The sequence below is a fragment of the Daktulosphaira vitifoliae genome, unplaced genomic scaffold (genome assembly GCF_025091365.1).
Source record: "Daktulosphaira vitifoliae isolate Bord-2020 unplaced genomic scaffold, ASM2509136v1 Scaffold_1, whole genome shotgun sequence".
Lineage (NCBI taxonomy): Eukaryota > Metazoa > Arthropoda > Insecta > Hemiptera > Phylloxeridae > Daktulosphaira > Daktulosphaira vitifoliae.
The window spans coordinates 31,626,705-31,654,460 of NW_026099572.1; the positions used below are offsets into that span (position 1 = coordinate 31,626,705).

The following is a 27,756-nucleotide window of genomic DNA, read 5'->3' on the forward strand; positions in this document are numbered from 1 at the left end:
AACCCTAGAATTATGGAAAAACAGTTCATTGTAGGTACCTTAATTTGTTCTTTGGTTTCTTCAATATTAGTTATATCAGTAGTGGTTTCTTTCGATTGTTCTAATAATTTTTTTCTATCCGTCATCCATGAAATAAATTTATCTTTATTGATTTGATAGTCTAATCGACACTTTAATTGAGTAGTTAAATATATTTCTCGATCATTTAACTCTTTTGGAATTGTGTTTAAAAATGAACAAGCTTCACTCAAATTTTCCAACACAGTGCTATCTTCAATATTTTCATTTTGAGCTGAAGAACAAATTTTCTTAAGTTTATTCAAATGATTATTCACTTTCAAATATAGCTCCTAAAAATTTTAATTAAATTTACAATTTATAATTTTGAATAATAAAGAATAATTTTATGTTTCGTGAAATTATCAATAATGTTAATAAATATCAATAAATTTACATATTTAATATTTATATAGCAGTAAAATCTATTTTTAAGCATACTTTGTGGGCTTGTAAATCAGTTTCAATACTTTTCACGTCAATATTAAGCATAGGTCTTGATTTAATAAGTGCTTCATTTTCATGTATCCAATCTAAAGCTTCTTCTAAATCTGTAGCTAATTTTATATGCTTTGCTTCAGTAACCTCTAGTTTTTGTTTTTCTTTTTCTATAGCTTTTTTCAGTGTGAGTAATTGCTGCTTTAATGACTGTAATTGTTGATTAATATTATTCCTGTCTAATGCCGAGCCTTCTTCAGAAATTCTTTCTCCTTTATCAGTAGCTGATACTAGGGTTGCCTCACATTCTTGAATTTTTAACATAACCTAGTTAAAAATATTCAATAATTTTACTTAATTGCAAAATTTAAAAGTTGACATTCAAAAATATAAATGAACAAAATTTAAGTTATATTTTACCTCATTAAATTGTTTAATTTTATTTTGTATAGTATTTTCGGACTTGCCAATTTCATTCACAACACCAGAATATTTAGTTAGAAACGTAGTAATGTCTGAAATTAGTGACATGAACTGTTCGTGTAAATATAATAGCTGTTTTAATTTTGCTAGTTGTTTTTCAATAATATTGATTAAACTTTCTTGTTGCTTAATAATATCGACAAGATAATCATTGTCATTACTATTTTCTATTTTATCATTCCAATTTTTGAGTTCGTTCAATAAACTCTAAAAAAATGTATTTATTTAAGTCACAAATTAGTTAAAAAGTATATTTTATATGTAAAAACCATTAGCAAAGAACAATTTTTCTTGTATTCACAGTTAATAATAATTCTTTATATTTTAGGCTTAGACAAAATAAAAAAATATATGGATCTTCTCTTTTGTATTTTTTGTACGTTTTATTAAAAGTTTAATAATGTAAGGTATTTACTATTTTTTACTTAAAATTTTCAACATTGTTATATATACAGAAAATATAATCAACACTTTTAAGCTTCGTTTATGGTGAAGAGAGGGTTACAAAATGTTTATGATAAAAAACAAAAATGATACATTTAAACAAAATGCAAAATTACTTTTAATCATACTTAGAATATATTGCTGTATATAGACATAACTATAAAGTAGACTGTAATTCAACCAGAAGGATGATATTTGTAAGACTCATTTTAATTAAATTAATAAAAATATAAAATACTAGATAGTAATTAAACTAAATGTTTAAAAATAAAATGTTATCATCATTTTTAAAATGCAGAATATTTTTTTAAAAATGGTATTGTAATTTTGATATATATTTTATACTTCTAAAATTGTAGACATTTTACATTTTTTGGCACTGATACGTTCAATTAGATTAAAATCTGGTACTTTTGATGCATAAATCAACAATTCTGGTCGAGTGAGAGTTGAACATTTTCATGGACAGACAAAAAAAACATATTGTTATAAAACCAATGCTTTATCTATTTCACATCGAAGCTAATAGTCATTTATAAAAGTTGTTTTTAAGAAAAAATGTTGATAAAATAAACATTTTATTAATGTTTAGTAGTGAGTTTTCTGTAATATTTTAAAATTTTAATTTTCATGTGTTTATTTTACATTATCAAATTTGGAACTATGTATTAAAAAAACAACAGAAGAAATGTGCTCTATTTGTGTTAACTATTTTCAATGAAAATTATAATTATTTAAACGGGGGCCTATAATTGAACATAAAATTGCCAATAGATAATTATTTAATTAGATAATAAATAGTATATCTTTTTGGTTTTAATTTATTTTAAATGAATGATAATTTGATAAAAACTATAAAAAATTATGATAATAACTTTAATTTTTTGTTAAAACGATTATTTTAATAGAACAAGTTGTGTGATTGTGCAAGAACTACTAATATTTTATTTTAGTACTTTAGTTTACTAAAGGTAGATCATACGTAAAATATCGCAAGCCACCGTATTAACAGTTTCGTGGAAAAAGTGGTAAAAACCAAACTTAGGTTTGAAGTGACTAAAACGTGTTAATATTATTGCAATACATCCCTTTTTTGATTAAGTATAGAAGTGTGCAAAACTCTTAAAAATGTTGACGTAAAAAAAAGCTAATAGTTTTTCACAAAATAATATTTATATTTATTGCTTACTTCATACGAAATTATCATATTTTGTACGTCTTGCACTGTACTTCCAACAGGATGGTTTAATTCTTGTAAATTTAATTCGACTTTTAAAATTGATGCTTTACTCTTTTCTATTACTTCGGCTATATTTTTTATTTTTTTCTTTTCTTCTTCAAGCAATTTAATTCTTTCGTCAATAGTAGATTTTAATTTTTTTTGACGATTTTTCAAATGTAAAATCTGATCACTAAACTTTAAGGCGTCCGATTCTGATAAAAGTATTTCTTGACTGTTTAATTTAAGTGATTCGATTATATTGTCAATATCAGAGCTGCGTCTACAAAGGTCATTATACTAGAAAAAAAATCAAATTTTGTTATAAATAAACGTATAATTTTTTGTGTTTAAAAAACATTATTATTTTATAAGTTGTAATTGTAATAATTCATATTAATTCTTTAATTTTTTACTCTAAGATAATTCTTAATCATTACTTTCTGGAGCTGATCTTCTATAGCTTTTAAACTGGAGATACGAACATCATCTGAAATTAAAACTTCTGTTTCAGTAAACCATTGTTGACATTCCTTAAAAATGTTTTCAATTTTTCTTCGACTATCTACAATTGCTATTGCGTTTTCTTCAGCCATTACAAACATGTTGTCAATTATTTTGACTTTTTCATTAACACCTATAGTTTAAATTAATTTTATATTAATTAAAGATTAACTATAGAAAAACTAAATTATTAAATATATTTACCATTCATGTCAGAATTAATAACTAAAATATCGTCATTATTGCTTATAGAAATAAGTAATTGACTAATTTTCTCCAAATCTGTAAGTTCACCATTTTTGAAATGTTGAATATTATTTTTTATTTCCTAGTAAAATAAAATTTTGTAAATTTATACAAACTATATACAATTTAAAACTGTAATTGAATCAAACCATTTTATGTTCAAAATATATTAGAGCATCTGATAATTCTAAAGGTTCAGGCGAATGTTTGTCAGGGCTGAGGTCTTTTTCACATTTTTTTAACCATAAAAGGCATTCATTAAGTAATTTGTCGTATTTTACACTTGTTTCAAAAACATTTTTAACTTTGCTAGTTTCTTCGTTTATTCCTAATAATATAAAATTTAATAAATTGAAATAATCAATAAGTATCTACACTGTTAATCACACAATTATATTATCTTTAGCGTACAGGAGCCAGACTATTTGAAATAAAATAATACCCAGTTAAAAATTAATAACAGGAGCAGTACTGGCAGTTCTGGCACAGTAGTGTCCATCAGTATTAGTTCAATACTGAAATATGTCTGTAATAATAACGTTTTTTTCATACTGCTAGATTAGTATTGAAAATTTTGTATGACCAGTATTACGTCAGTACTCTGCCAACAATGGTAAATAAGTACTGACTGCCAATACTGAATCAGTACTTAAACAAGCGCTACCCAATACAATGTTAGTACGGGTTAGCCAATGGTCAGTTGCCAGTACTGGTGCAATACTTAACCTGTTGCCAATAATAGTACTTAACAAAAATTTATACTTGGGTACAGTTTATATTATTAAAACTAAAAGAAATTTTTAGCTCAAAAAATCGAACTTAAGGTTTAAGATTTAAGCATTATAGATAATAAAATTTTACAATGGTATAAGATAATAAATAAGCATAGATTTCAGTATTCATATTTTCTTACTAGCTATTAATTTTTCCAACTTTGTATATATAGGTTTGTATATATTTTCTTCAAAGCTACTAAATTCCATTGGTTCAGTTTCTAACTCAATAGTATTGAGTTTTACTGCTAAAGAGTCTGTCAAAAATATTTTATGTGTTTCTATGTCTTTGTTAATTTTCTTCAAGTACGATAATATTTTTTCTATATTTTCCGTATCATAGCTGACATATTTATATACGTTTAAATAATTTAACTGTTTATCAATCCAATTATCCACTTCTTTAAGTTTGGATTCTACAAATGCTAAATTTTCTTTGGTATTTTTTAAGACTTCGTATTTTCTCTCCATTCTTATACCAAAATCTCTGTATCGTCGCTCTGCAGATTTTACCTAAGTTTGAAAATACTTTTATAATTATTTATACAATTTATTTAACCTAAAAATGTAATTTCACATAAATTCACGGTTGTTCAATCCACCACTATTAAAAAATAATTTCTCTAATCATAAAGTGGGCGTGGTGTAACGCGGTGGTCACACTAATAGTTGACAAAACTCTAGTGTTAAGCCGCGCCTATACCTCCGCAGGTGAACGGATGGGTGACCATGCGTGCGCTTCTACGGTAGCGAAAAAGCGCTATGTTCCCAGTGCAGAAGGCAACGGGAAACCACTGAACTTAATTTGCCAGGATATAAAGCTATGACAAGGCCTTAGCCTTTAGAAATAGAGAAGGGAGAATCATAAAGTAAGAGTTGTTGCATGTTAATAAATTTTATTATACTAATTTAAAATGACTGAAATCATTATCTTAGCAAAATTGCACATATAAGTTAATATATAATTTAATTTCAATTAGTTATAACTTTGAGCGAACTTTAATAAATATACTGTCTCTTTTATAAAAGTTATTAAAAAAAATTCATGTTAATATTTATGAATATTAATACAATTTGTTATAAAAATATTGACAGTAAAACTATTTTAACAAAAAAATTAAAATATACATTTCTTTAATTAAATTATAAATAATTATTTATTTATTCATAATAATTGATATAGTTTTACAAGGTAAATATACATGCATGTTTATAATAAAATAAAAATAAAAACACATTCACAGATTGCAAAACAATTGGCCATACACATATAATTATTACCTGATCATCAAGAAGTTGGGCATCTAAATTGCTTACAATATCTTTTACTTTACAGCTATTGATTTTAAAATTTTCTACTAAATCATTTCCATTTGTCATATAATCTTTTTTGATGACATCAAACAGCATTAATTTCTGTTCGCATGTGTTACCGCTTCCCTTTTCTAAGGAATCAAGATTATTTGATAAATTATCAAGCCAATTTTGTAAATCAGCTTCGGTTTTTTTAAAGTCATTTAACAAATTTTGATCAGACTTTTTTTTACTTAAATTTCTAGTAATCTAAAAAGAAATTTCATAAATGATAAGGTTAATGAATAAATATTTGTAAATAAAATGTTTTCTAAATAATTATTATAATAGTAAACAACTATATATTTTCTTACACTTTCTGATAATATAGATAAATTCATTAATATTTCTTCAGAAGAACTATCTGTTATTATTTCCTCTATTTCCATTTTTTTGGAATTAACATCTTGAAGTAAATCGTTGAGATTTGATATATCTTGTACAGCTGATTCGGTACTTAGTTTAGTCGGTTTTTCTTCAATCGATTGGACAGTAATAATTTGTCCCTCAATCCATTCTTTTAAAATTGTTTGTTGATTAAGTTTACTTTGTAATATTGATATCAAGTCAGATAATTCACTTATAAAATTTTGAACCTATAAATATTACAAGATCATTTCCGAATATTTTTTTTCTATATTATATAGTTATAGTTTTTTTGAGTGTAAAAAGTAATTAATGTAAGATGTTAACGATAAATTTTAGCAGTGTCATGGACTGTACTTTCTTGCATTTTTTACTCACTCACAGTATTAAAATGTAACTCATTTGTACTTGTCCTATCATTTTGATCTATAAACCAACATTTTTTGTAATAGAAACACTAAAATCTGATTATTTGAAATTTCGAAAAAACCAAAAATAATTATTTTATTTTTTCCTAATAAGAAACAAATAATAATAAATATTATTTTAAATAGTCCGACAACTGCAATTGTTAAAAAAAAGAACCAGTTTGAAATGAATATTTGACAAAAAATGTATAATAGCTATCAATTATATTGAACCAATCTGTATGAATTAATATTGTAGTTAATTGCATACTTGATCAAGTGAATCTTCTAGCCGCAAACGAACTTCTATCTCTTTTTCAGGAATCTGTGAGTTGGAAGATTCAACAGGACTACTAGGCCTGGATATACTAGCAACTGCTGCTTCACATGCTTGTACTGCTAATGTTAATTTTATTTTTTCTTCTTGTAATTTATCCAGAAGATTCTAATAATATAAAATGATTTACTTAAGATTTATTATACAGTTATATTGCATTATTTTTTAAATACCTTATATACATCATGTTGTTCTTGAGCCTGTGCTAGAGTCCAATTTTCTTGAATAGTTTTATTTATCAAAGGTTCATATCCATCCAAATTTGACGAAATACTCTCCAACATATCTTCATACTGTTTAAATTTTAACAAGGATTCTTCCAGTCTTGACTTTATTTGATGGGCTGTGTTAAACAACGAATTGTAACTATCTTGTACGTTCTTTAACTGAAGTTCTACTATTGACTTTATTGATGGAGTTGACATTATATAACGATGAATTTGAGTGGTTCCTTTAGATTTTAGATTGTTTAATACATCTTGATACCTAAGAGTAATAAAAAAAGTTTGTTATGTGTACATTTTTAAATTATTATTTAAGTTTTCTGTCTTATTTAAAATAAAATCATACTTTAATATATGATGATGAACACACAAATAATATTATATTATAATGTCGTATATGCCCAAATGCTTGGCATATACGTATATTGTATTATAATATAATTGATAATTATCAATAAAAATACTACAATGTGTATTTCATATTAATAATAAATAAATAAAATAATTAAGCTGTCATAATGATCACACAGTTCAATACAATAATTTAAACATTGTTAACAATACTGTCATATTGTAATAATCATGTAATATTTAATCTATAAAATAAATTGACATCCACTAAAAGTACTGACAACAATATCTCTGGAATAGGGGTACCATCACACACTATAAAAAGCACTGAAATCCTTTCAGACTCCAGTTCGCTTTTGTCGAATCTATATTAAAAACAATTACCAGCCACGATCCCGTGTTGTTGTCGGCTGCATACATTTTATTTTCATACGAAAAAAATTTGTTTTAAATTTTATTTTGTGACAAGATACGAATTAGATATCCCTAAGCATAGATATCTAAAGATTTGACGAATCATCAGCAATTTGTAGCTACAAAATACAAGTAAATTTATGTTGTCCCAATTATTTAGAGTTAAAACGTCTAAGTAGAGAACGACGAAGCAATAGATAATTCATTATATTAATATTGTAGAATATTATACTAGACGGGTCGGGTAAGATTTTGTACATAGTCACGTTACAGGTATTCGTGAATTAGCATGCCGTTCCGTTGCCCTCGTGCATGTTATTAGGTACCAACCAGACTATATTTTATTACCCCTTCAGCAAAGAGGAATTGCTTTTATTATTTTTATCTATACTTGTCTTCGTTGTTCTGAACCCTCTGACCGCACAACCCTGATAGAACCCATACATCATATATTCATAATCCATTTATATATTTTATTTTGTTATTATAAATTATAACAATATTATAACTATTTATAAGATTATATTATTATGTTATAAAGATTTATAACATGATCGATTTATTTAAATAATACTACTATTCATGTAGATTAATCAGTTTTTTCTATTGTCTTAATGTAAGTTATTAACATTTTAATATTATATTGCTACACTATAAGAATAAAATCGTTACTTACTGAATAACTTCATTTAATAACACTTGGTGGTATTCTAACTGTTCTTGTGTTTGTTGTCTATTAGTGATATATAATGAGTTATGGGCCATTAACTGGAATGATATTTTTAATAGCCATTTTTCCGTTTCTTGAAGTGCTTGTAAATATTCTGAATGTTCAAGTATTTCTTGTTCCAAACTCTTTTTACGTTGCAAAGCTTTATCTTTAAGATTATTTTTTTTTGAGTTCAAATATTTTATATCTGATATTAGTCCATCACATTTACTCCATTTTGATAATTCTTCAGTTTCGGATATAACATGTTCGAAACTTGATTCTTTTTCAATTATTTCATTGATAAGATGATTGATTTTGTCTGCTAAAGTTTTCATTTCTCCTAAGTCTGCATTAAGATTTTTTTGTTCATTAATTTTTTTTTCAGTCGAATTCAGCCATTTTTCAAGATATGTTTTGGCTTCATTATTTTCTTCCCAGCGTGTTTGAAGAGATTTTAGATGAGCAATAATTGAATTTAAATCTATATTTAAACTATTCCAACTGTTTCTTAGCTCTTCCATTGTAGTCATAATCTTATCTCTCTCTACATCCAATATGTTATTTAATGCTCTAACAAAAATTTCCTGCATTTCGTTCATTAAATATTGACCTAATTAAATATAAATTAAATATGTCATAAGAAAACACATAAATATATTTATATAAAAAATAGGAAAATTTCCTGTTTATTTAGTTCCTACAATATACAATTAAAAAGCTATTTCAAAACATAGTGTCTTTTATCATAATTTAAATTATTTTGATGAAATTTTGCCTCAATTTAAGATATCATGTTTACAAAATTATCTAATATAAAGATAATAGCTTATTTTTAACATTATTAGAGAAGAAAATACCTTCCGTAATTCTAGAAGAAACAAGGTTGATTGTTTGTAGTTTATCTTTTACCCATGCCAAATCTCCTTCCCCTATACAATCTTGAATAGTACCATGTGCACGATTTAACCATTCCTCAACTTTTTCTTTTGCAGCAATGAATTCAGTATGATCAGTTAAACTTTTCTCAGCTTTAGATACAAGCCTATATTAAAAATAACTAATGAATAATTATCAACATTTTTTTTGCAAAACTTTAATAAAAATTGTATTTGTAAGTGTCAATCATAATGAGATTTTTAGTTGCCTGCTATAAAAAAACTTTACAGAGTGATTTTTTTATCATAACCAATTCAATTACTTACAGAACAAATATAATTTAAATATATTTTTTTTTTTTGTTATCTTTAGTTACACATTATTTTTGAATTATTAACTATGTAATTTTTAATATAACTTTATTTGTTTATTAAATAGTTGATAGTTAAATTTGGCTTATCCTAAGAAGTTTATAATATATTTTATGATTCCCATGAAAAAATTGATTAAAAAACTTAAATGAATTAACTAACATTTACAAACATTTTTATTCAAATATCATAAGATTATTTTTAATTTGAGATGTCTTTGAAGAACTAAGGCAATGAATAATGAATAATGAAAATCACAAACCCTTGAACTTTAGTTAATAAAATGGTATATGATGATTGAATTTTAAGTGTTTCATCTCTAACCCAATTACATGCACTCATCTCCATTAACACTTCACATCTATCAGTCAATTCTTCTATAGATATATTTTGATTGATTATTTCTTGCAACCATGATTTAAATGTATCTAAATCTATTGGAGTGTANATGATTTAAATGTATCTAAATCTATTGGAGTGTAAGTGTCATTTAATGAACTGGCTGTGTTGACTTTGTCAATTAATTCTATTTCCCAATTTTTCAAAGCTTTAAATACAATATTAAAATCCTCCCATGCTTTAATGCATTTCTTGAGAGAGATTTGTACTTCTTTAATAAAATGTTTTAACTCATCCCAATCAATATTCAATTGGATTCTGTCTTGATTAAGTTTGTCACATCCTTCAGGACCAGTGTTAACCTTAACTATTTCAATAGCTGCAAGAACTTCCTTTACCATTTTGTCACCTTCTTCTGTAGAATTTTCTATTTCTCTTAATTTAAGATTTTTTTCTATATTATTTTCACAATCGCCATGAGTATCAGCATTGCTTTGAACAGCAACACGTGTTTTGCGCAACCAATCGTAAACATTTAATAACGAATTTCTGTATTTTTCATGGTCAGAAACTTGTAATTCAATTTCTGAGATTTTCTTAGTAGCCTAAAATTAAAATAATTAAAAAAAAAAAAAAAAAATCGTAATTTATGAAAACTTACTAAATTAACAAGGCTGTTATATTTTGTAATGCAAGAAATGATTTCAGACTGAGGAGATGAAATGTCACTGGATCTTAAAGTAAGCGAGTTTATCTATATACGTGAAAAATAAAAAATATTTAATAACTTTTTATAAAATTTTCTATTATTTAACAAAATAAATACAAGATCAGAATGTGAATGAAGTTCACGGAGTAAAGATTTGATTTTTTCCAACGAAGTTTTCTTTTCACTTAAATCATTAAATGCTGATTCAGATTCTATACCACTCATTTTAGATTTTATATCATCTAAACATTGATTAAGTAGTCTTATAGACTTATCCGATTCTTCTAATTGAGAGACTTTTGATACTAAATTACTATTACAAATCTGTAATTTTAATAGCATTAAAATTCAGTTTATGATAATATATCACAAATGATAATAATTACTTGAATACTATTAGAGAGTTTTTCGAATTCTTGTCGCAAATTTTCAGTATCTTCTTCAATTTTTAAGGCACCTTGTGTTTCGGTACTTAGAACTACTTTTTCTTTTAATTCCATAGTATATCGTAATTTATTTTGACCTTGTTCAAGTGTTTGTCTTATAATTTTTAAAATCTGTAGTTTGTTTTTTGCTTCGTTCAGAGTATTAGGCGTAGTTTCACATTCATTCAACTATTAATACAATATATATATACATATCTATAGGTGTTCATTAAGTAACAAAACGGGTTTCAAAAAGAATTATTTTCATTGTTAGTAACAATTGACTTATATCCTTATTTTTTTAACACTCTATATAGATAGGGATTTTTTTTAACACTAGCCTCACTTAATTTCTCTTTAATAATAATTTTTTGGCTCTTGTAATTTACATATTTATTTCTATTTATCTGTCATGAAATATTTTTTATGCTCATCTCTTATATCTTATAAGAGTATCAACTTTATATTTTCAAATAGCATACACGTACACATTTAACTAGTTTATAGATAATATATAATGATATAGTTAAGAAAATAACTGGTCCATAAAAACTACTGGACCAGTATTTCGAAAGTTATTGACATTTTCATGTCTAATTAGAGTACGACAGGGATATGTCTAGTTTGAAAAAAAAACAGTATGTACTCCTCATCATTACTTTAAATTGTTATTAACATCTAAAATACTGGTTCAAAGTTGTTATCGGCCAATCATATTCTATTTTATAAGTCAANTGTTATCGGCCAATCATATTCTATTTTATAAGTCAATTAAATACCTATGTATCATATAAAAAATAAAGTTGAAACCCCTATAAGATATAAGGGATTATGATAAAAAATATTTTTAACAGATAAATGAAAATATATATGTAACTAACAACAATATTATTATAAGCCAACAATATTATTATTATGATATAAATCAAGCAGCTAGCAATAAAAAAATTAGCTTGTATATATTTTAATATTTCTGTTAAAGATTAGATTGATAACACTTAAATAAAAAATATTATATATGTGATCTATTTATTAATATATTACATAAATTTTAAAATTTTAATAATGTTCAACATAAACAAATTTTTGAAGTAATCTGTTCTTTACTAGTATTGAATTCCTAATTTGTATTTTTTTGATATGATAAAAATCAAACGCATGTAGAAAAAATTCTAAATTGCATATTGATTAATTTCTAATGTATCTATAAATATTAAAATCAACTTTTTTTAATTATATTTTAAGACATTACCCTTTGTTTATTTTTTGATTATTTTATGCAATAATGTAACTGAATTTAAAGGGTTAAGAAAAAATTATTTTTATTTAAAATTATCTCAATGAAGAAAGTGAATTCTGAATTGTCATGACTATTTTGAAAAGTAACTTTTTATAGGTTGTAATTTTTTATTAACTAATAAGTAATTTTGATTTAAGTGCTTAGGTTTTACCATCTTTTCTTGTATATAAGCAATAGTTTTAAAAAGAGGATGTTACATATGTATATATAAAATAATAAAAAATGTAGAGTTTCCATAAATAATAGTTTTTATAAAATAAAAAATTCTGAAGTAAAACAGAATTTTAATTAATTAGTACAAATCCTATTGAAAAAATAAAAAAAGGATGGGTCGAAACCATCTTACGAATAAACGGACTTTACAAAGAAATAAAGTCCAACAGTAACTATATATCCAATAGTTCCATACTTTATCTCGTATTCTTTCAATCCAATCAAGGCTTTCTTGATATAAAGAGTTTTGTTGTTGATGTTCTTGATAGTGCTGTTCAAGTTGACGCATAACTTCTTTAGCGAGTGAAATCAATGTATCATATTTAGTGGTCATTTGAGTAATTGAGTTAGAAAGTCGAGTATCTGAACAAGTCCCTAAGAGAATCTAGAAAGTATACAATTTTTAAATTTAAAGTTTTTTTTATATCTAAATAAATTTCTTATAACTGTAAAGAACATATTATTTAAACATATGATTTGTTTTATTACTTGTGCTTTTCCATTCAAATTATCCAATTCACTTTGCCAATCAAATAATGTTTGAAGATGATTCTGAAATTCTTCTAAAGCCTGTTTTTTCTTCTCGAGACTAGGTTGTAATTTATTATACGATTGTACTAATTTTTCTGTTTTATTTAACCATTCTATAGCAGTATTTGAATAATCATCGAATTCATTTAACTTGCATATGCCATCCTAAGAAACAATTAGCAATATATTAACAAAATTTAATACTTCTAATAATATACTTCTAATAATGATTTCGTGTTTTGTAATGATTCTGTGTATACGTCATATTCTTCTTGTAGCATAGCTACTTCTTGTTCAATTATTTCTTTTTCATCACCATCAGCATTTAAGCAAGCTTTTTCTGCTTTTTCAAGTGCTATTTCTAATTTTGTCTGTCCTTCTGTCAATTCACTAATTAATACCTAAAAAAAAATAAAATAATTTTTATAATATACAAAGTTATAAAATAAAAATCTTGAAAATATATATATAAGGCATAATAACTCACTTTTAATTGAACAGATTTTTTGTTTAAGGTTTCTTTGTCTCCTGTAGGATCAGATATTTTTCTAGCTTTTTCTTTAGCGTTTCTCAACCAAGTAGCGAAATCATTACCAGCGTCAATAAAATCTTGGTGTAATCTTACAGCTTCTTTTTGTTTCTCATACAAGTCTTTAGCTTTAATACTTAATGTTTGATATTTGTTAGTTATTTCATTAGCTGGCACAGCTTGCTGCAAATCTTCTGCCTTTAGAGTAACTTTATGTATCATGGGTTCGAATGATACTATATCTTGCATTATACTGTTCGTTTTTCTTAATGCTGCCTTTCGTTCCCCTATACTTAACGTTCCAACGCCCACTTGACTTTTTTTTACATTTGAAACCTATTTAAAATTTAATAAAATATAATTATATAATGAGATTAATTTTATTAATTTACCTTATGTTCACATACATTCTCGAGTTTAGCCTCCCGATCTGATATCCACTGTTGCAAGTGTGAGTATGATGAGTTATAATCAGCCCACTGCAATAAACTTGTTTCAATGTGAACTTTGGAATTTGAAATCTTTTTAATGAGCCGTTCCCAGTCTGATTGAATTTCTTTCAATTGATTGTTTATTATATCTTTTCCATCTGATCGAGTGCTTCTAAGAGCTTTTTCACCGCAGTTAATAGTCGAATGAATAATTAACTGACCTTCTTCTTGTGTTTTTAAAATCTCCTAAAAATGTATAAATATAATAAATTAACAACGTAAAAAAAAAAACATAAATATTTACCAAAATTTTATTTAAACGCGCTTGTAAAATTTCTTTACTCAAGTTGTTGACAGACTCATTTCCATGCCGAATGCCTTCTTTAGCGTTATTTATCCAACTTTTTGCTTTTTCTAATAATTCTTCATACTTCATGTGATGCTCTAAATTACTTTCAATTTTTTTTTTAACATCATTGGCTAAATTTACTTGGATCTTAAAAAATATATAAATATTATACTTATGATAATATAAAAAATTAATTAATAATTTTATAGTAAATTTTTACTTCATAACGAGAATTAAGTTGCCTCAGTTGATTGCTAATGTAAGGACCCAAATGTNAAGTTGCCTCAGTTGATTGCTAATGTAAGGACCCAAATGTGATGTCAATAACAGTGTAGAATCATTATTAAATTTATTAATATTTGATTTTCCATTTTTTAAATCATCAAGTACATCCTACATATATGATTTAGGTAAATTATAAATAATTATTTAAAAGCTAATTAAAAACCCAAAATAATTTCACCTCAATTTGTTTCACTTGATTTTTTTTTTCATCCAGCGTCGCAAGTAATGTATTTTTTAATGACTTCATAGTTATATCATTTTGTTGCAACCAGTCAGATAGTTTTTCATATTCATCTTTATATTCTCTCCAATGTGAGTGTATAGCTTGCAATGTTTCTTTTTGAGCTGTTACATCTTAAATATTTATATGATGTTTAAACATTGGTTAACAATAGCACTGTTAAAAAAATACAAATTCAAATACCGTCAAAGAACCGCGTTAGTTCATCCGATATCATAGATATCTCTTCACTAATAATAACGTTTCCACTATCAGACGTGTTAGTCTTAATAACATTGCCAATCGTGACCAAATTATCCAGTAATAATTCACCTTGAGCTTTTTTATTTAGAAGTGAATCGAGAGGAGTAATACTTTGCTCGATTGCTAATTTATCATTTAAAGGACGTTCATTTAAAATAGGTATTTTTTCTTTAGATCTATTTAAAAAATTTGATAGTTCATCAAAAGCCTCTTTGTAAGATTTATGATCTTTAAATTGTTGCTCTCGCTCAGATAGTAAAGTCTAAAAGTATAATTAATAAACTAACATATAATTTGACCTTTTAATATTTTCAAAACCTATTGTTTTTTCATAATTTACAATAAAAAATATTAATATAAATAAATAAGAAATAAAATTGAAAATATTTATTTACTTTTATTTTGTCTGAAATATTATCAAACTTTTTGAATAATTCTCGAGTGTCAAATATCGTACTACTCTGATAACCATTTTTAAGTATTTCTTCGGCTTTTGATTTTAGTAGCTCCATTTCGATACTTTCACTTTTTATTTTTTCGTCTAAATTCTGAAGTAATACAAATATGTTAATATCATAATATTTAAAATAAATAATAACTTTAAAATCAACGAATAAAAATATACAGATTTAAAATAATATTTCTATTATAAGTGAAATGAACGCTACCATAAAAATCTATATGACTAAAGTTATGTTCTGATTGAAATTTAAAATTATGTGTTATATTTACATAAAACTTCATCAGTTCTTTGTCATCAAAAATTTAAAAACTAAAATATGCTATTTTAATATTATCCAAAATATTGTTCTTTCGATATCATTAATTATTAGTTCTCAGTTATAAAATTGTCCGTTATTTATTTATAAAACAAAATAATTTTATAAATCACTTACTTTTATTTTTTCTAATTGACTTCGTTTCTCAGATAACGATGTTTCAAATTTTGTTAATTCAGATAAAGTTTCTTCAAATTTGTCAATAGTTTTTCCAACTTGTTTGACATTTTCCGAAAAGTCTGACCATTTTTTAATAGATTCATCAATGTTAGCCTAAGTTGAATATATTTTAATATATTTATAAATACAAATAAATTAAAAATAATAATGTTTTATTAGGTAAAGCGCAGAGTGTTATTATTGTTTTTTTTTACCTTAGTTTCTAACATTTTAGAAGCTAATGCACTCCAATGTTCTTGCAAAGATATAAGTGAGTCATTGATTGCTTTATGACCATCAGGTGTGGTGCTTGCTAATACTATTTGTCCTTTTTTAGTACAATTTTGAATCATGTTAAAACCGTTTTCTTTGTACAACAACACTTCCTAAAAATTTGAATTAAAAAAAAAATAAAGAGGGTTGAATACATTTTTAGCATGAAAGATTATCACATTGGAATTTATACAAATGAATCATTATTTATATTATATTATGTTATATATTTATAACATAATATTGAAAGATACCCTTTTATAGAAATACACTACAAATATAATTTTTTATTATTTATCTTACTATAATTTATAATATTATTGATTAGAAACAAATAAAAAATACTTGAATATTTATCAATTTTTCTTCTAAATCGGATTTATTTGTAGATTTGAAATCACCACAGATAGTAAGTTTATCATCAGTATTTTCAAGCCAAATAATGGCTTCATTTAAATTACTCTCAAACTCTAAATGAATATCAACGTATTGCTGCCATTTTTCAATTAATTCCTAAAAAGTTGTATTTATAAGTAATAAAAAGTATATTATTAATTAAAATACTTACTTTGATTTTCATTGAAAGATTATGGTATTTCTGCACTATTTCACTAATTTGCGAGTTTTTATTCGACATACATAAAGTATATAAGTTTTGAGATTTTTCTGTAATAGCATCAATTTCAAATTCTTTTGTACGAAGAATTCCCTGAAGATCCTATAATTGAAAGTATAAATATCGTGTCAAATGTTTGTCTTAAAAGATTTTTTTTTATTTGTTGTACATAATGATAAAATAAAGATAATGGTGCTTAAAAATTAACGATAACGTCCCAGGAGAAAAAATGCAAAGTTAGTTTTGCACAAAATAATGATATTTCATTTTATATATTTTTTTAATAGTTTACAAAAGTAATTTGTTTGATCGAATTAATAGAAAAAAAGGATGTATGGTTCTCAACTATTTAAAAAAAAAACTTAAATGATTTATTGAACAGTAAATATGTAAATATATTTAGTAGGGGAGACTAAAACAAGCTCACACGGTTCAATCACAATTTTTAAAGTAATAAATAATTTAAAGCAATTAATATTTTTCAATGAAGTTGATTATAAAAAATCTGTTGACATTATTTTATTTACGATGTTTTTATATAGTTTCCCATTTTTGAGATAAAATATTAATTATTTATCCAATTAAAAAACATAATTTTTAATTAAAAAAGTAAGTTCCAAAATATTTTAGGAAAATCTAATATATAAAATTTAATTTAAATTTATTAATTTTAATAAATTAATTTATTAAAATTTAAATTAATAAAAAGTAATTAAATTTTTTATATCTGATATAAAATTCAAGAAATGTAACTTTTATCATCTTCATGATCATAAAAATAGATAATTTTTGAAAAATTTTAATAAAACAAAAAAAAACAGTTGGGGTGAGTTTACAGACGGTAATCATGCGATTAGGCATGATTTAACCTAATCTTTAAAATAAAGGTCTTTTAATAATTTCAAATAAAACTAAATTAATATTATATAATCTGATTCATTTTTAAGATATTCAATTTAGTGAGAAAATGTTTAAGTTAGGAATTATACATTTCAGCCATAATTTTAGATATATTAATTATCAAGTTAATTTACCCCGTCAACAAGGTAGTTAGTATAAAATTTAGTTTATACGTTTTTATTAGTACACTAGACACGATAAATAATTAAGGTTATAATAAAATTATCATATTAAGTTAATAATTATAATAACTATTTAATTTTACTGACGAACCAGATTTAGAAAATATATCACAAAATTAATTTTAAGTCATGGAAATTTACTATTGCTTTTATCAGTTTATCAAACTTCTCTTATTTTATAATGTGTTTGACATACATGTTTAATTAAAATTATAATCTTGAACAATTTATAGACTGTTTCATTTATCATGAACTACTAAATTAATCAAAAAATATTATATATATTGAGAATTTTGATTAGTATCTTTTAGTTACATATTTTTCTCAATTTGTCAATCATACAGTATATTTATACCTAAGTAGGAGGAAAAGTACGGAGGGAAATGACTAGTGATAAAAATAACTACACCCGCGTTTCACCTTCATATAACACTTTAAAATATTAATAATATCCAAAATTTGTTATCCATCAGTTATTTTCTTAATGAGGTCATTATCTAATAAATAAACTAGTCAATTGTGTATGTTGCCATTTGAAAAAATAAAGTGGACACCGTTATAAAAGATAAGTGATAAACCCAAAAATATTTAAACTCTCAAATTTTTTTAGATTTATTAGGTAATTCATAAATGAACCATAAATCAAATTAATATAATATTTAGTTTATAATACTAAAGATTTTTACCTTGAGTTCATCAAGTTGATTTTTTTTTTCTTGTAATGATGTTTTTAAATCGATAGCATGAATTTTATAGTCTGCATCACGCAACCATGTTAAAAACAAATCTTTTAAAGTATCAAACTCGTTCCAATTATTTAATTTTTCTTCTAAAGCTTCAATTGAAGTTCTTAAATAATAAAATCAATTTATTTATTAATAATTTTATATATGTTTAATACATAATATAGATAGATTTTATAGAGCTGGCAGAAATCAAATTTTTTTATTGATTATAGTACAATATATTAGAGAATAAATCTCTAATATAATAATAATAATCTTTAATATATTAGAGAAAAAATGTATATAATTTCATCTGAATATTCTTAGATTAATGACGACTCCAAGTATCCACTTAAGTTATTTAATTTAAACTTACATACATTTTTCAATATATAAATGAAGTTAAAATATAAAAAAGAATTTTTTTACAAAAATCGTATTTTTTTTTATTAACTTTGATGTCTATTTTCACCATGAAGAAAAAATAAAGTCTGAAAATTTTCTTTTTAATATTAAAGTATATTAAATAATCTTTAATTTAAGATATATATAAAAATGTCAAAATTTCCGGAACACTTTAAAAAATTAAGTTGAAAAAGTTGTAATTTTGAATCCCCCTGTGGGTAGGTAAAGGGTTTATTAGGTCAGATTTATAAAAAAATTATATTAAATGATAGGTAAGTACCTCATGTATCTATATAAAAGAAATTATATCAATTTTGTCATTTTTAAAAAAGTTATAACAATTTTAAGTAAAAAAAATTGAAAATATGTCAAAAATTAATGTTTTATAAATTTGTAATTTATTTGGAGATTCACCCCATTTACGGGGTTCGACTAGATACGATTTGTGACGTATCGTTAAAAGAAATCAGTTGGATGAGAGCTGAGAAAAAATGCTAACAGACATAATAAATAAATAAATAATCATAGTAAAATTAATACCATCTCATTTTCGCGTGAAAGCTAAAATTGTTTTAAATATTTTTTATGAGTTTTTAAGTGTGTAATTGAAAGGTAATGATGTCCTATGTAACAATTCATATAATTTTTTTTCTTATTCTACAAATATAACTTGATATAAATCGTGTTACTCTACAAAAAAAAAAAAAAATTGTAACATTTTATTGGATTTTATTTTTTTGTGTAATAACATGCTATAAAGTTATCTAATTATATGTATACAACCAAACAAAATACGAATTGCTATATAGGACGTTATTCCCACAGACCCTTACAAATCTTAAACAAAATTTGATATCAGAAGCGAAATTCTACATAGAATACATTTAACTATTATATAATATAGATTTTTTTTTTTTTATGGTCCTATTTGATTTCAAGTTATTAGTTTTTATAATTTAAATGTCATAATTGAAAAATATTTTACTAAATTTTATTTACAGATAATTAAGTTAATAAATAAATCTTCTTAACTTACTTTACGTATGATATAAGACCTTCCCAGTCTTGTTGTGATGAATCAATTTGTGATCTTATATTTACCTGACCCTGTTCGCTTGTACCAGGAATAACTTTTTCTGCCAATTTCTTTATAGCATGAATTTTATTTTCTTCTCCAGTTAAACTTACTAATAAATTCTGGAATAATTAAATAATTTCGAATTATTATTCACGAAAGCAAATATTTATTAATTTTTTTATTACTTTTATACGATCAAGATTGCCCAAAAGTGAAATTTTTTCTAAGTTGGTATCACTCCACAATAATAATGTATTATGAGTTGCATCAAGCCATTCTTGCATTTCCATTACCGAAGTTGTATATTGTTCGTGATCTTTTACTATAGCTTCGTACTTATTAACAAATTCCTGAATTTTATTAAGTATTTCATCATATTGATTACTAATAGAATCTAGGAAAGTATCATTATTGTCATGTATTTGTAATTGTTTTATATTATTTACAAGTTTCTTAACATCAGTTTCTCGTTTTAATGTAGTTTGCAGTATATCTCTGTACATTTGGAGTTGCGTTTTTTTCTCATCTAACGTAGATTTTAGTTCCATATTTTTGTTAATAATTCTCTTAATTTCACTAAACCACTGCTTTAATTCACTATTCATTTCTTCAAACTCACTCCATTTATTTAATTCATTTTTTACTTCTCTGTTTAGACTCATTATATCATCGAATAAAGTATCAATTGAATTTTGAAGCTTATCCAATTGGGATTTAATTGCTTCTTTTCCAGATGGACATGTGCTTAAATATAATTTATCACTAAGTTCTACGCAGCTATTTAACAAAAAAGTAATATTTGATTTAGAATTTAAGAGATCATTTAATGCTCCATATTTTTTCACTAAATACTGCTGTATATTTTGTGATAATGATATAGGCTGACAAGCCATAGCAAATTGCTCCTTAGTATTTGATAGTTGAATAAAACATTCATTGTATTTATCAATGTAATTCTGATGAACAATAATTGAATCTTTACAATTATTTAAAATATCCTAAAAATTATAATTAATAGAAATTATACAACTTAAACAAACATATTAACTAGTTAATAGAAGGTTTTTATTATTATTATTAAGTAACCTTAATTGTTGATTGCATTGACTGATATCGTGACGATATCTGCTTCACTCTTGTAGATAATCCTACTTCGCCGACTGATTGATGTTCTTTAATTTGTTTTACTTGATCATTGCGATCCAAATCTTTCTTTTGGATATCCTCTTTTAAGGTCTAGTAATAATTAATAAATAAGTAATACTCAAATAATACATTTTTATTTTTATTTTACTTGATGTAAGTGATCTGCATATGAAATCAAATCGTTTACAGAATTTGCTTTTCCCCTAATTTCCTTTTCTAAATCCTGTATATAAAAAAGGCACAAATAAAAAATGTTCTTTTACTCCATGGAAATTTATACATTTATAATTAACACATTTTTGAAAAAATTTTAATTTTGTAAATATCTATATAATTAATTAACTTCTACTGAATGAGTATATAAAACGGTAACACAGTAGGGCCGTGGTATTAATAACCCAGGTAGCAGAGAAATGAAGCAACCCTTTTTATAAAGAAGTTTAAAAAATAAAAAAAACTCAGCACAGTGGGGTTGCGGGATAGTGGGGACGTTGCATAGTTGGGTCCAGTATAGATTTAATCTGACAGTGATTAAAATCACCATCATAATAAACGATTCGATACAAATCTATAGATAGTGTTTAATTTTAAGAAATTGGTGAATTATTTAAATAATAAGGAGGGTTAAATCTTTAACTTGAAATTTGTGATCATATGACGTTATGTTTAAAAAAATTAGTGAAGTGAGAGCTGAGAAAAATAAATGACAGACACAAAAAAAAAACATAGTAAAATAATTTTAATATGAATAAGAAATTTCTTTTCATGATGGGAGATTAAAGTGATAGGTCCTTTGCTATTTATTAAAGTTATATAATCAAAATGAGTTAAAAATTAAACGAACTTTGAATTTTATTTATATCTCAAAAAAAATTAAGAAAAATATACAAAAGAGTTCTTTCAATGGTTTAGAACCTCGAACTTCGAGCATGTGTGACTATATTATATTTGACGCAGCCACCATGCATTACACCAAATTATAGCTAAAAATGGCAATTTAAACTAGTTCAAAAAATTCAAAGCAGCTATTATTCTTAACTTTGAGGAGAAAAAGTAATGAAAATAAGTTTAAATTTATATTTAATGTAAGTTAGATTCATGTAAATTTTAGAAAATTGGTGGACTTATTACTATGGTAAATCTTTAAAATTTTGAAATAGACCAAAAAAATAAAGTTTGAAAACAAAAATAGCATGTTTTTTAACCACGACAGCCATTTGCACATAAAAAATAAGTTGCCAGGACAAATTTTTTCGAACTTATAGTACATATTATAAACTTTATTTCATGATTGAAGCTCGGAGTATTTCCGGAACATTTTCAACACTTAAGTTGAAAAAGATAAATTTTTGTGCATAAGTTGTTATTTTGAATATCTCCCTAAGGGCAGATAAGGGCAGATATTGAATTTACGAAAAATGTATACCAAATAAAAGGAAAATACCTAAAACTTAAATTAAAAAAAATTTTGATTCGTTCATTTCTTCAATAAGTTATGGAAGTTTAAGAAAAAAAAGTTTAAAAAATGTCGATATTAACCGGTTTTAAAAATCGTAATTTTTGGGAAATTTTACTCATTTACAGAAAACGAGGGAATTTTTTTTAAGTGCAATGTCTTCAACTAGATATGATTTGGGTTCTTTTGACGTATTGTTAAAATAAATCGGTCCAGCGAGAGCTGAGAAAAAATGGCGACAGACAAAAAAAAAAATAATAAATACATCATGGTAAAATTAATACCTTCTCAGCTTCTCATCGGAGCTAAAACGTCGAAAAATTATAAATTATATTAATTAGAGATTTCGTCATAGTTTAAAACGACGCCAATCAAGCAGAGGATATAACAAAAATAAACATTAACAAGCTATTTTTATAATAATATTTCATTTTATATATTGTTGTAGCTTTTAAAAAAATATATTTAACTGTTCGCATAAACCTAACATATATTTTTTTTTAGTATATTCTTACTGAAAATCTAACAAGTAATTTTTTGGAGGCATAAATTCCAATAAAATATATAAATCAAATAAACCTTTTCTTTTTAATTATTGATCATTTTTCATAAATTATTTTTTGCAAAAAAATTACTCTTCAATATTTTTTTTTTATTAATTTATTAATTCAGGCAATAAAAAGAGTTGTTTTTTTTCACTTAACTTATCCAACCTTCTCAACGCGTAATTCATATTTTTAAAAGCATTGCTTAAACATTATTAGAAAGCACATTTATCAAGATTTATTTTTTTTAATTTGTTTACTACTAATATTGAAGTAAAAACAAATAAAATACATAATACTTTTAAAAAAATCGATTTATCAAAAATATTTTGTACTTGTTAAGAAAAATAGAATAAAATACATTTATAACCTGAAATTTGTTATATTGTTGAGATTTTTCTTCAATCGAAGCTTTTTCTGAATAATTATGTAATTTTTTCTCAGTATCATTATGCCATGAAGCTAATTGTTCAATTAAATTTTCAAATTCTATCCATTGATCGATTCTATTTTGTATGTTGTCAAATAAATTATTTAAGGCGGATTGAAATTTTTCTTGTTCAAACCTTTAAAGAAAATAGACAATTTTATAAAGAAATATAGATTTAATAATTAAATAATGAGACAGTTTATTTTACTGAAAATTATTATGATCCCTTGTAATATTTTCTAAGACTTTCACTGGAATATTTTGTTTTGAACTATCAATTAAATTTAGCATTGATTTTAATATTAATTTATTATTATCAAATGCATCTTTTATATTATTAACATTTTTCAGGCGTTTTTCTAAAATTTGTTTATTTCCAGAATAATCTGAAAGAATAGTTATATATATGATAAAATAAAACTCTGTATATTAAAGGAACAATTAAAAAAAAAATACTGTATATTAATACTGTACCTGTATTAATAGACAATTGATCCCACAGTTTTTTTTGACTATCTTGATAAGATTTTAATAAATCTTCATACTGCTGATAAGATTCCAAGTAATTTTCATTTTGTAATATTAATTCACTCATTTTATGTTTTAATGAACAATATCTTTCTTTGATGGAATTTTCTAAAACAGTCTCATGATGAGGTTTTTTTAAATTCTTGCTTTTTTCTGCTATAGAATCAATTATGCGACCCTGCGAATTTATTTCTTGCATCGATACCTAAATAAATATTATTACTAAATTTAAATGTATAAAAAATGAATATATATTTTTTTTTATCGAATTAATATTTCAAAATCAAATTAATTATTAATGTATCGATGCAATATGAGAATCAATCGTCATATTATAATTTTAAAATCAATGTATCTTTTTCTTTTTAATTAGTTAAATGATTGAATAACGAATTTCGATGAAACTTAGTGTAACAATTATACTTAGGACTGGATAAGAAAAGCTTAAGTTCAAAAACCTCAAAAATTGGCATTGATCATACTGTCAATATANGGGCGAATGCATTACAACAGTATAGTCTCAAGGTCATACACGACGGGATACGCGACATAATAACACGTGCCGCGTGGAGTTACAAACTTACAAACGACAAACAAACAACAAACAACATACACGTGAAACTAATATAAGCGTGTTAAAAAAGTTACTTTTTGTTTTAATAATTTTGTTTTGATTTCATTAGGGGATATCCCAACATTATTCTGACTTGATGCAATGGTTCTTTCAAAGTTATCTATCCAATTATTGACTCGTAAAATTGATTCTTGATAGCTGTTCCATTGTTGTGATTGTGCTTCAAGATTTTTCAAAGATATTTGTATTTTCTCATTCAAAATATCCCATCTATGTAAAAGAAAATCATTTTAATTTAAAATTTTATTATACATACTCTTACTATAATACCTATTTTGAATATCACTTAATTGATTGCGAATAAGGTCACGTCCTGGAGCAGAAGTATCTGGATATAAGTTTTCACCCAATGAACATAACAATGAAATTTTTGGTAATAAATTTTTAGTTGTATCATTTAAGTTTTGTAGCGTAAATAGCTTTTTATTATCATTCAAATCTTCATCATTCATTATATTCTCAGGTTTATCTTCTAAAGGACCTACCCATGACTTAATTTCTTCCATTTTATCATTAAAATTTTTATGGTCATCACTAATTATTTGCCATTTAGCTAGAATTTCTTTACTTAAATCTTGAATGTATTGATATCTGAAAAAATGATGATGTATGATTATATGAATTTTATTTAATTTTTTGACTATTAAAATTTTTATTTATGTATTATAAAATTTACCAATTTTTACCAATGAGACCTGAGATTAAATGATAATAGACACAAAAAATAAAAAAACATATAATAGTAAAATTAATACCTTCTCAAATTCGCATCCAAGCTAAAAGTGTTTAAATTATTATTATTATGTAAATAATTGAGTGGGTTATGATAAAAAATTCACTCTGTATATGCATCAGTATAAACTCAGNAAAAAAAAAAAATAGTAAATATCAAGTTAATTAAAGAAAATTATATTTCTAAGATTAGATATTATCAATGACTTTCGAAAGATTATAATTATTTTTACTATTAAAAAAAGAATTGTCTAAATAACCAATTTGATCGAGATAACCAATTTGATAGCATTACTTTTAAAAATTTATAAAACTGAGGAGAAAGGTAGTGCGCTCTATTTTAACATGACAAACAAAAAAAAATTCTTCAACATCACGCGCTTCTCTATTCTGTGATGGTGTCACGTTACCAATATCGTGAGAANTGTGATGGTGTCACGTTTTCATAATCGTGAGAATTATTTTAATAAAATACAGACAGCACATCCGCTGCCTGAGACTGATGAATTAACAAATAATATTTATTGCCAATTTGGCAATAGTTCTAATTATTATAAAAACCCAATAGACCTATCCATCGTGGTCAGTCGACNTAGACCTGACCATCGTCGTCAGTCGACTCCAGTGCCTTGTGTCATTCATCAGTCTCAGTACTCGGTTGTCGCTGTCCGGCTTACTGTTTAAAGTAAAGTCTTTGTTTATTCCTTTTCAAACCTATATACTCTTTTCCTCGACATTTCAGAGTACTTGTGTCTTGCACTTCGTCTGCACCTCGTACTCTGTTATTTTTCCTCACCTGGTACGCCTAGTATTTGTGTCTTGCACTTCGTCTGCACCTTATACTCGGCTACCCCGTTCTCTCTTTGAAGTACTTGTGTCTTGCACTTCGTCTGCACCTCGTACTTCATTATCCTCTCCTATACCCAAAGTATGTGTGTCTTGCATTTCGTCTGCACCTCATACTTTGGACTCCTTTTGCGTACACCTGGTATTTGTGTCTTGCACTTCGTCTGCACCTCATAACTAGGTGTTACTCTTATTCTCCCTTCCTATAACAACAGCCTTTCGACACCCACAGCTAACCCGGAGTGTCAGTCGAGCACGGTGACTGCTGTACGACAACATGCACGTGAATACCTAGACAGCAGGCACCACATCCTCATATTCATCTTCGTACACATAGTTACACATTTACACCTTTACCTTTTTCATTTTACTGTGTTACGACAATTCTAAAAATTATATTAACTCAAATGATGATACAAAACTGGTTATTTAGGTTGCAAAATTTTTTTTAGGTCATTTTTGTAGTTTAATAATGAAAAAATAACAGGTTTCCTATTATGTTTTAAAAGTTTTATCGCAGTCACTGATAAAACGACTAATGAGTTAATGTTAAAGATAGCAACATGTAAGGTAAAAAAAAAAAAAGAGATATGTTTGGCTTTATTTTGTCTTCACAGTGAAAATGGTTACCGAATGCTATTTTTTTGTGAAAATTCTCGATTTCATATTTTACATTTTTAACTTTATAATGCTATAACTTATTCAAAAGTGTATGGACCAATACAATTTTTTTATGAGAAATAATATTTATATCCCTCTTAATACGATTATTGTAAAAAAATTATTTGTTATATTTTAACTTTATAAAGCTATAACTTTTTAAAAAATTTATGAATCATTACATTTTTTTAAAGATATATATATACAGGGTGGCCCACCACTCACTGACAACTTAAATAACTTTTGATCCAGTTAATATTTTTAGCTGATTTTTTTTTTAAATATTAGTTAGACGTTAGGTCTATAGCTATATCTCAATAATTAATTTTTTTACATTTTATTAAAAATATTAATTATTTTTAAATTTTAAATAAAATGTAAAAAAAAAATCTAAGATAGCTATTTTGTAGAGTAGAATTTAAGAAAAATTTTAGTAAAAAAATATCTTATTAATATTCAGTAGTAAATATTCTGTAGCGTTTTGAAGTTTGT

The 27,756-nt window shown here is 24.8% G+C and overlaps 2 protein-coding genes across 2 annotated transcripts in view; both read right to left on the bottom strand.

The window, feature by feature from the left end:
• Positions 1 to 14,672, bottom strand: part of LOC126894084 (muscle-specific protein 300 kDa-like) — a 34,420-nt gene extending 19,748 nt beyond the window's left edge. The window contains exons 1-26 of the mRNA XM_050664758.1: positions 14,622 to 14,672; positions 14,357 to 14,548; positions 14,014 to 14,298; positions 13,580 to 13,957; positions 13,311 to 13,493; positions 13,051 to 13,257; positions 12,758 to 12,946; positions 11,010 to 11,237; positions 10,741 to 10,947; positions 10,576 to 10,668; positions 10,024 to 10,519; positions 9,838 to 9,988; positions 9,186 to 9,370; positions 8,293 to 8,938; positions 6,801 to 7,113; positions 6,562 to 6,735; positions 5,832 to 6,113; positions 5,446 to 5,727; positions 4,305 to 4,677; positions 3,541 to 3,719; positions 3,350 to 3,473; positions 3,082 to 3,278; positions 2,612 to 2,941; positions 916 to 1,185; positions 499 to 822; positions 39 to 350 (exon numbers count right to left, since the gene is read on the bottom strand). Of these exons, the coding sequence (XP_050520715.1) occupies positions 39 to 350; positions 499 to 822; positions 916 to 1,185; positions 2,612 to 2,941; positions 3,082 to 3,278; positions 3,350 to 3,473; positions 3,541 to 3,719; positions 4,305 to 4,677; positions 5,446 to 5,727; positions 5,832 to 6,113; positions 6,562 to 6,735; positions 6,801 to 7,113; positions 8,293 to 8,938; positions 9,186 to 9,370; positions 9,838 to 9,988; positions 10,024 to 10,519; positions 10,576 to 10,668; positions 10,741 to 10,947; positions 11,010 to 11,237; positions 12,758 to 12,946; positions 13,051 to 13,257; positions 13,311 to 13,493; positions 13,580 to 13,957; positions 14,014 to 14,298; positions 14,357 to 14,488 (6,540 nt within the window). The 5' untranslated portion in view covers positions 14,489 to 14,548; positions 14,622 to 14,672. The remainder of the gene's footprint in view (positions 1 to 38; positions 351 to 498; positions 823 to 915; positions 1,186 to 2,611; positions 2,942 to 3,081; positions 3,279 to 3,349; positions 3,474 to 3,540; positions 3,720 to 4,304; positions 4,678 to 5,445; positions 5,728 to 5,831; positions 6,114 to 6,561; positions 6,736 to 6,800; positions 7,114 to 8,292; positions 8,939 to 9,185; positions 9,371 to 9,837; positions 9,989 to 10,023; positions 10,520 to 10,575; positions 10,669 to 10,740; positions 10,948 to 11,009; positions 11,238 to 12,757; positions 12,947 to 13,050; positions 13,258 to 13,310; positions 13,494 to 13,579; positions 13,958 to 14,013; positions 14,299 to 14,356; positions 14,549 to 14,621) is intronic.
• The window catches only part of LOC126910322 (muscle-specific protein 300 kDa-like), a 40,083-nt gene continuing 26,971 nt past the window's right edge, over positions 14,645 to 27,756 (bottom strand). The window contains exons 23-40 of the mRNA XM_050692811.1: positions 25,297 to 25,617; positions 25,041 to 25,236; positions 24,339 to 24,597; positions 24,073 to 24,250; positions 23,805 to 24,000; positions 21,582 to 21,656; positions 21,374 to 21,523; positions 20,473 to 21,285; positions 20,246 to 20,406; positions 18,766 to 18,928; positions 16,950 to 17,099; positions 16,727 to 16,894; positions 16,324 to 16,494; positions 16,067 to 16,222; positions 15,566 to 15,718; positions 15,111 to 15,432; positions 14,865 to 15,040; positions 14,645 to 14,794 (exon numbers count right to left, since the gene is read on the bottom strand). Of these exons, the coding sequence (XP_050548768.1) occupies positions 14,645 to 14,794; positions 14,865 to 15,040; positions 15,111 to 15,432; positions 15,566 to 15,718; positions 16,067 to 16,222; positions 16,324 to 16,494; positions 16,727 to 16,894; positions 16,950 to 17,099; positions 18,766 to 18,928; positions 20,246 to 20,406; positions 20,473 to 21,285; positions 21,374 to 21,523; positions 21,582 to 21,656; positions 23,805 to 24,000; positions 24,073 to 24,250; positions 24,339 to 24,597; positions 25,041 to 25,236; positions 25,297 to 25,617 (3,958 nt within the window). The remainder of the gene's footprint in view (positions 14,795 to 14,864; positions 15,041 to 15,110; positions 15,433 to 15,565; positions 15,719 to 16,066; positions 16,223 to 16,323; positions 16,495 to 16,726; positions 16,895 to 16,949; positions 17,100 to 18,765; positions 18,929 to 20,245; positions 20,407 to 20,472; positions 21,286 to 21,373; positions 21,524 to 21,581; positions 21,657 to 23,804; positions 24,001 to 24,072; positions 24,251 to 24,338; positions 24,598 to 25,040; positions 25,237 to 25,296; positions 25,618 to 27,756) is intronic.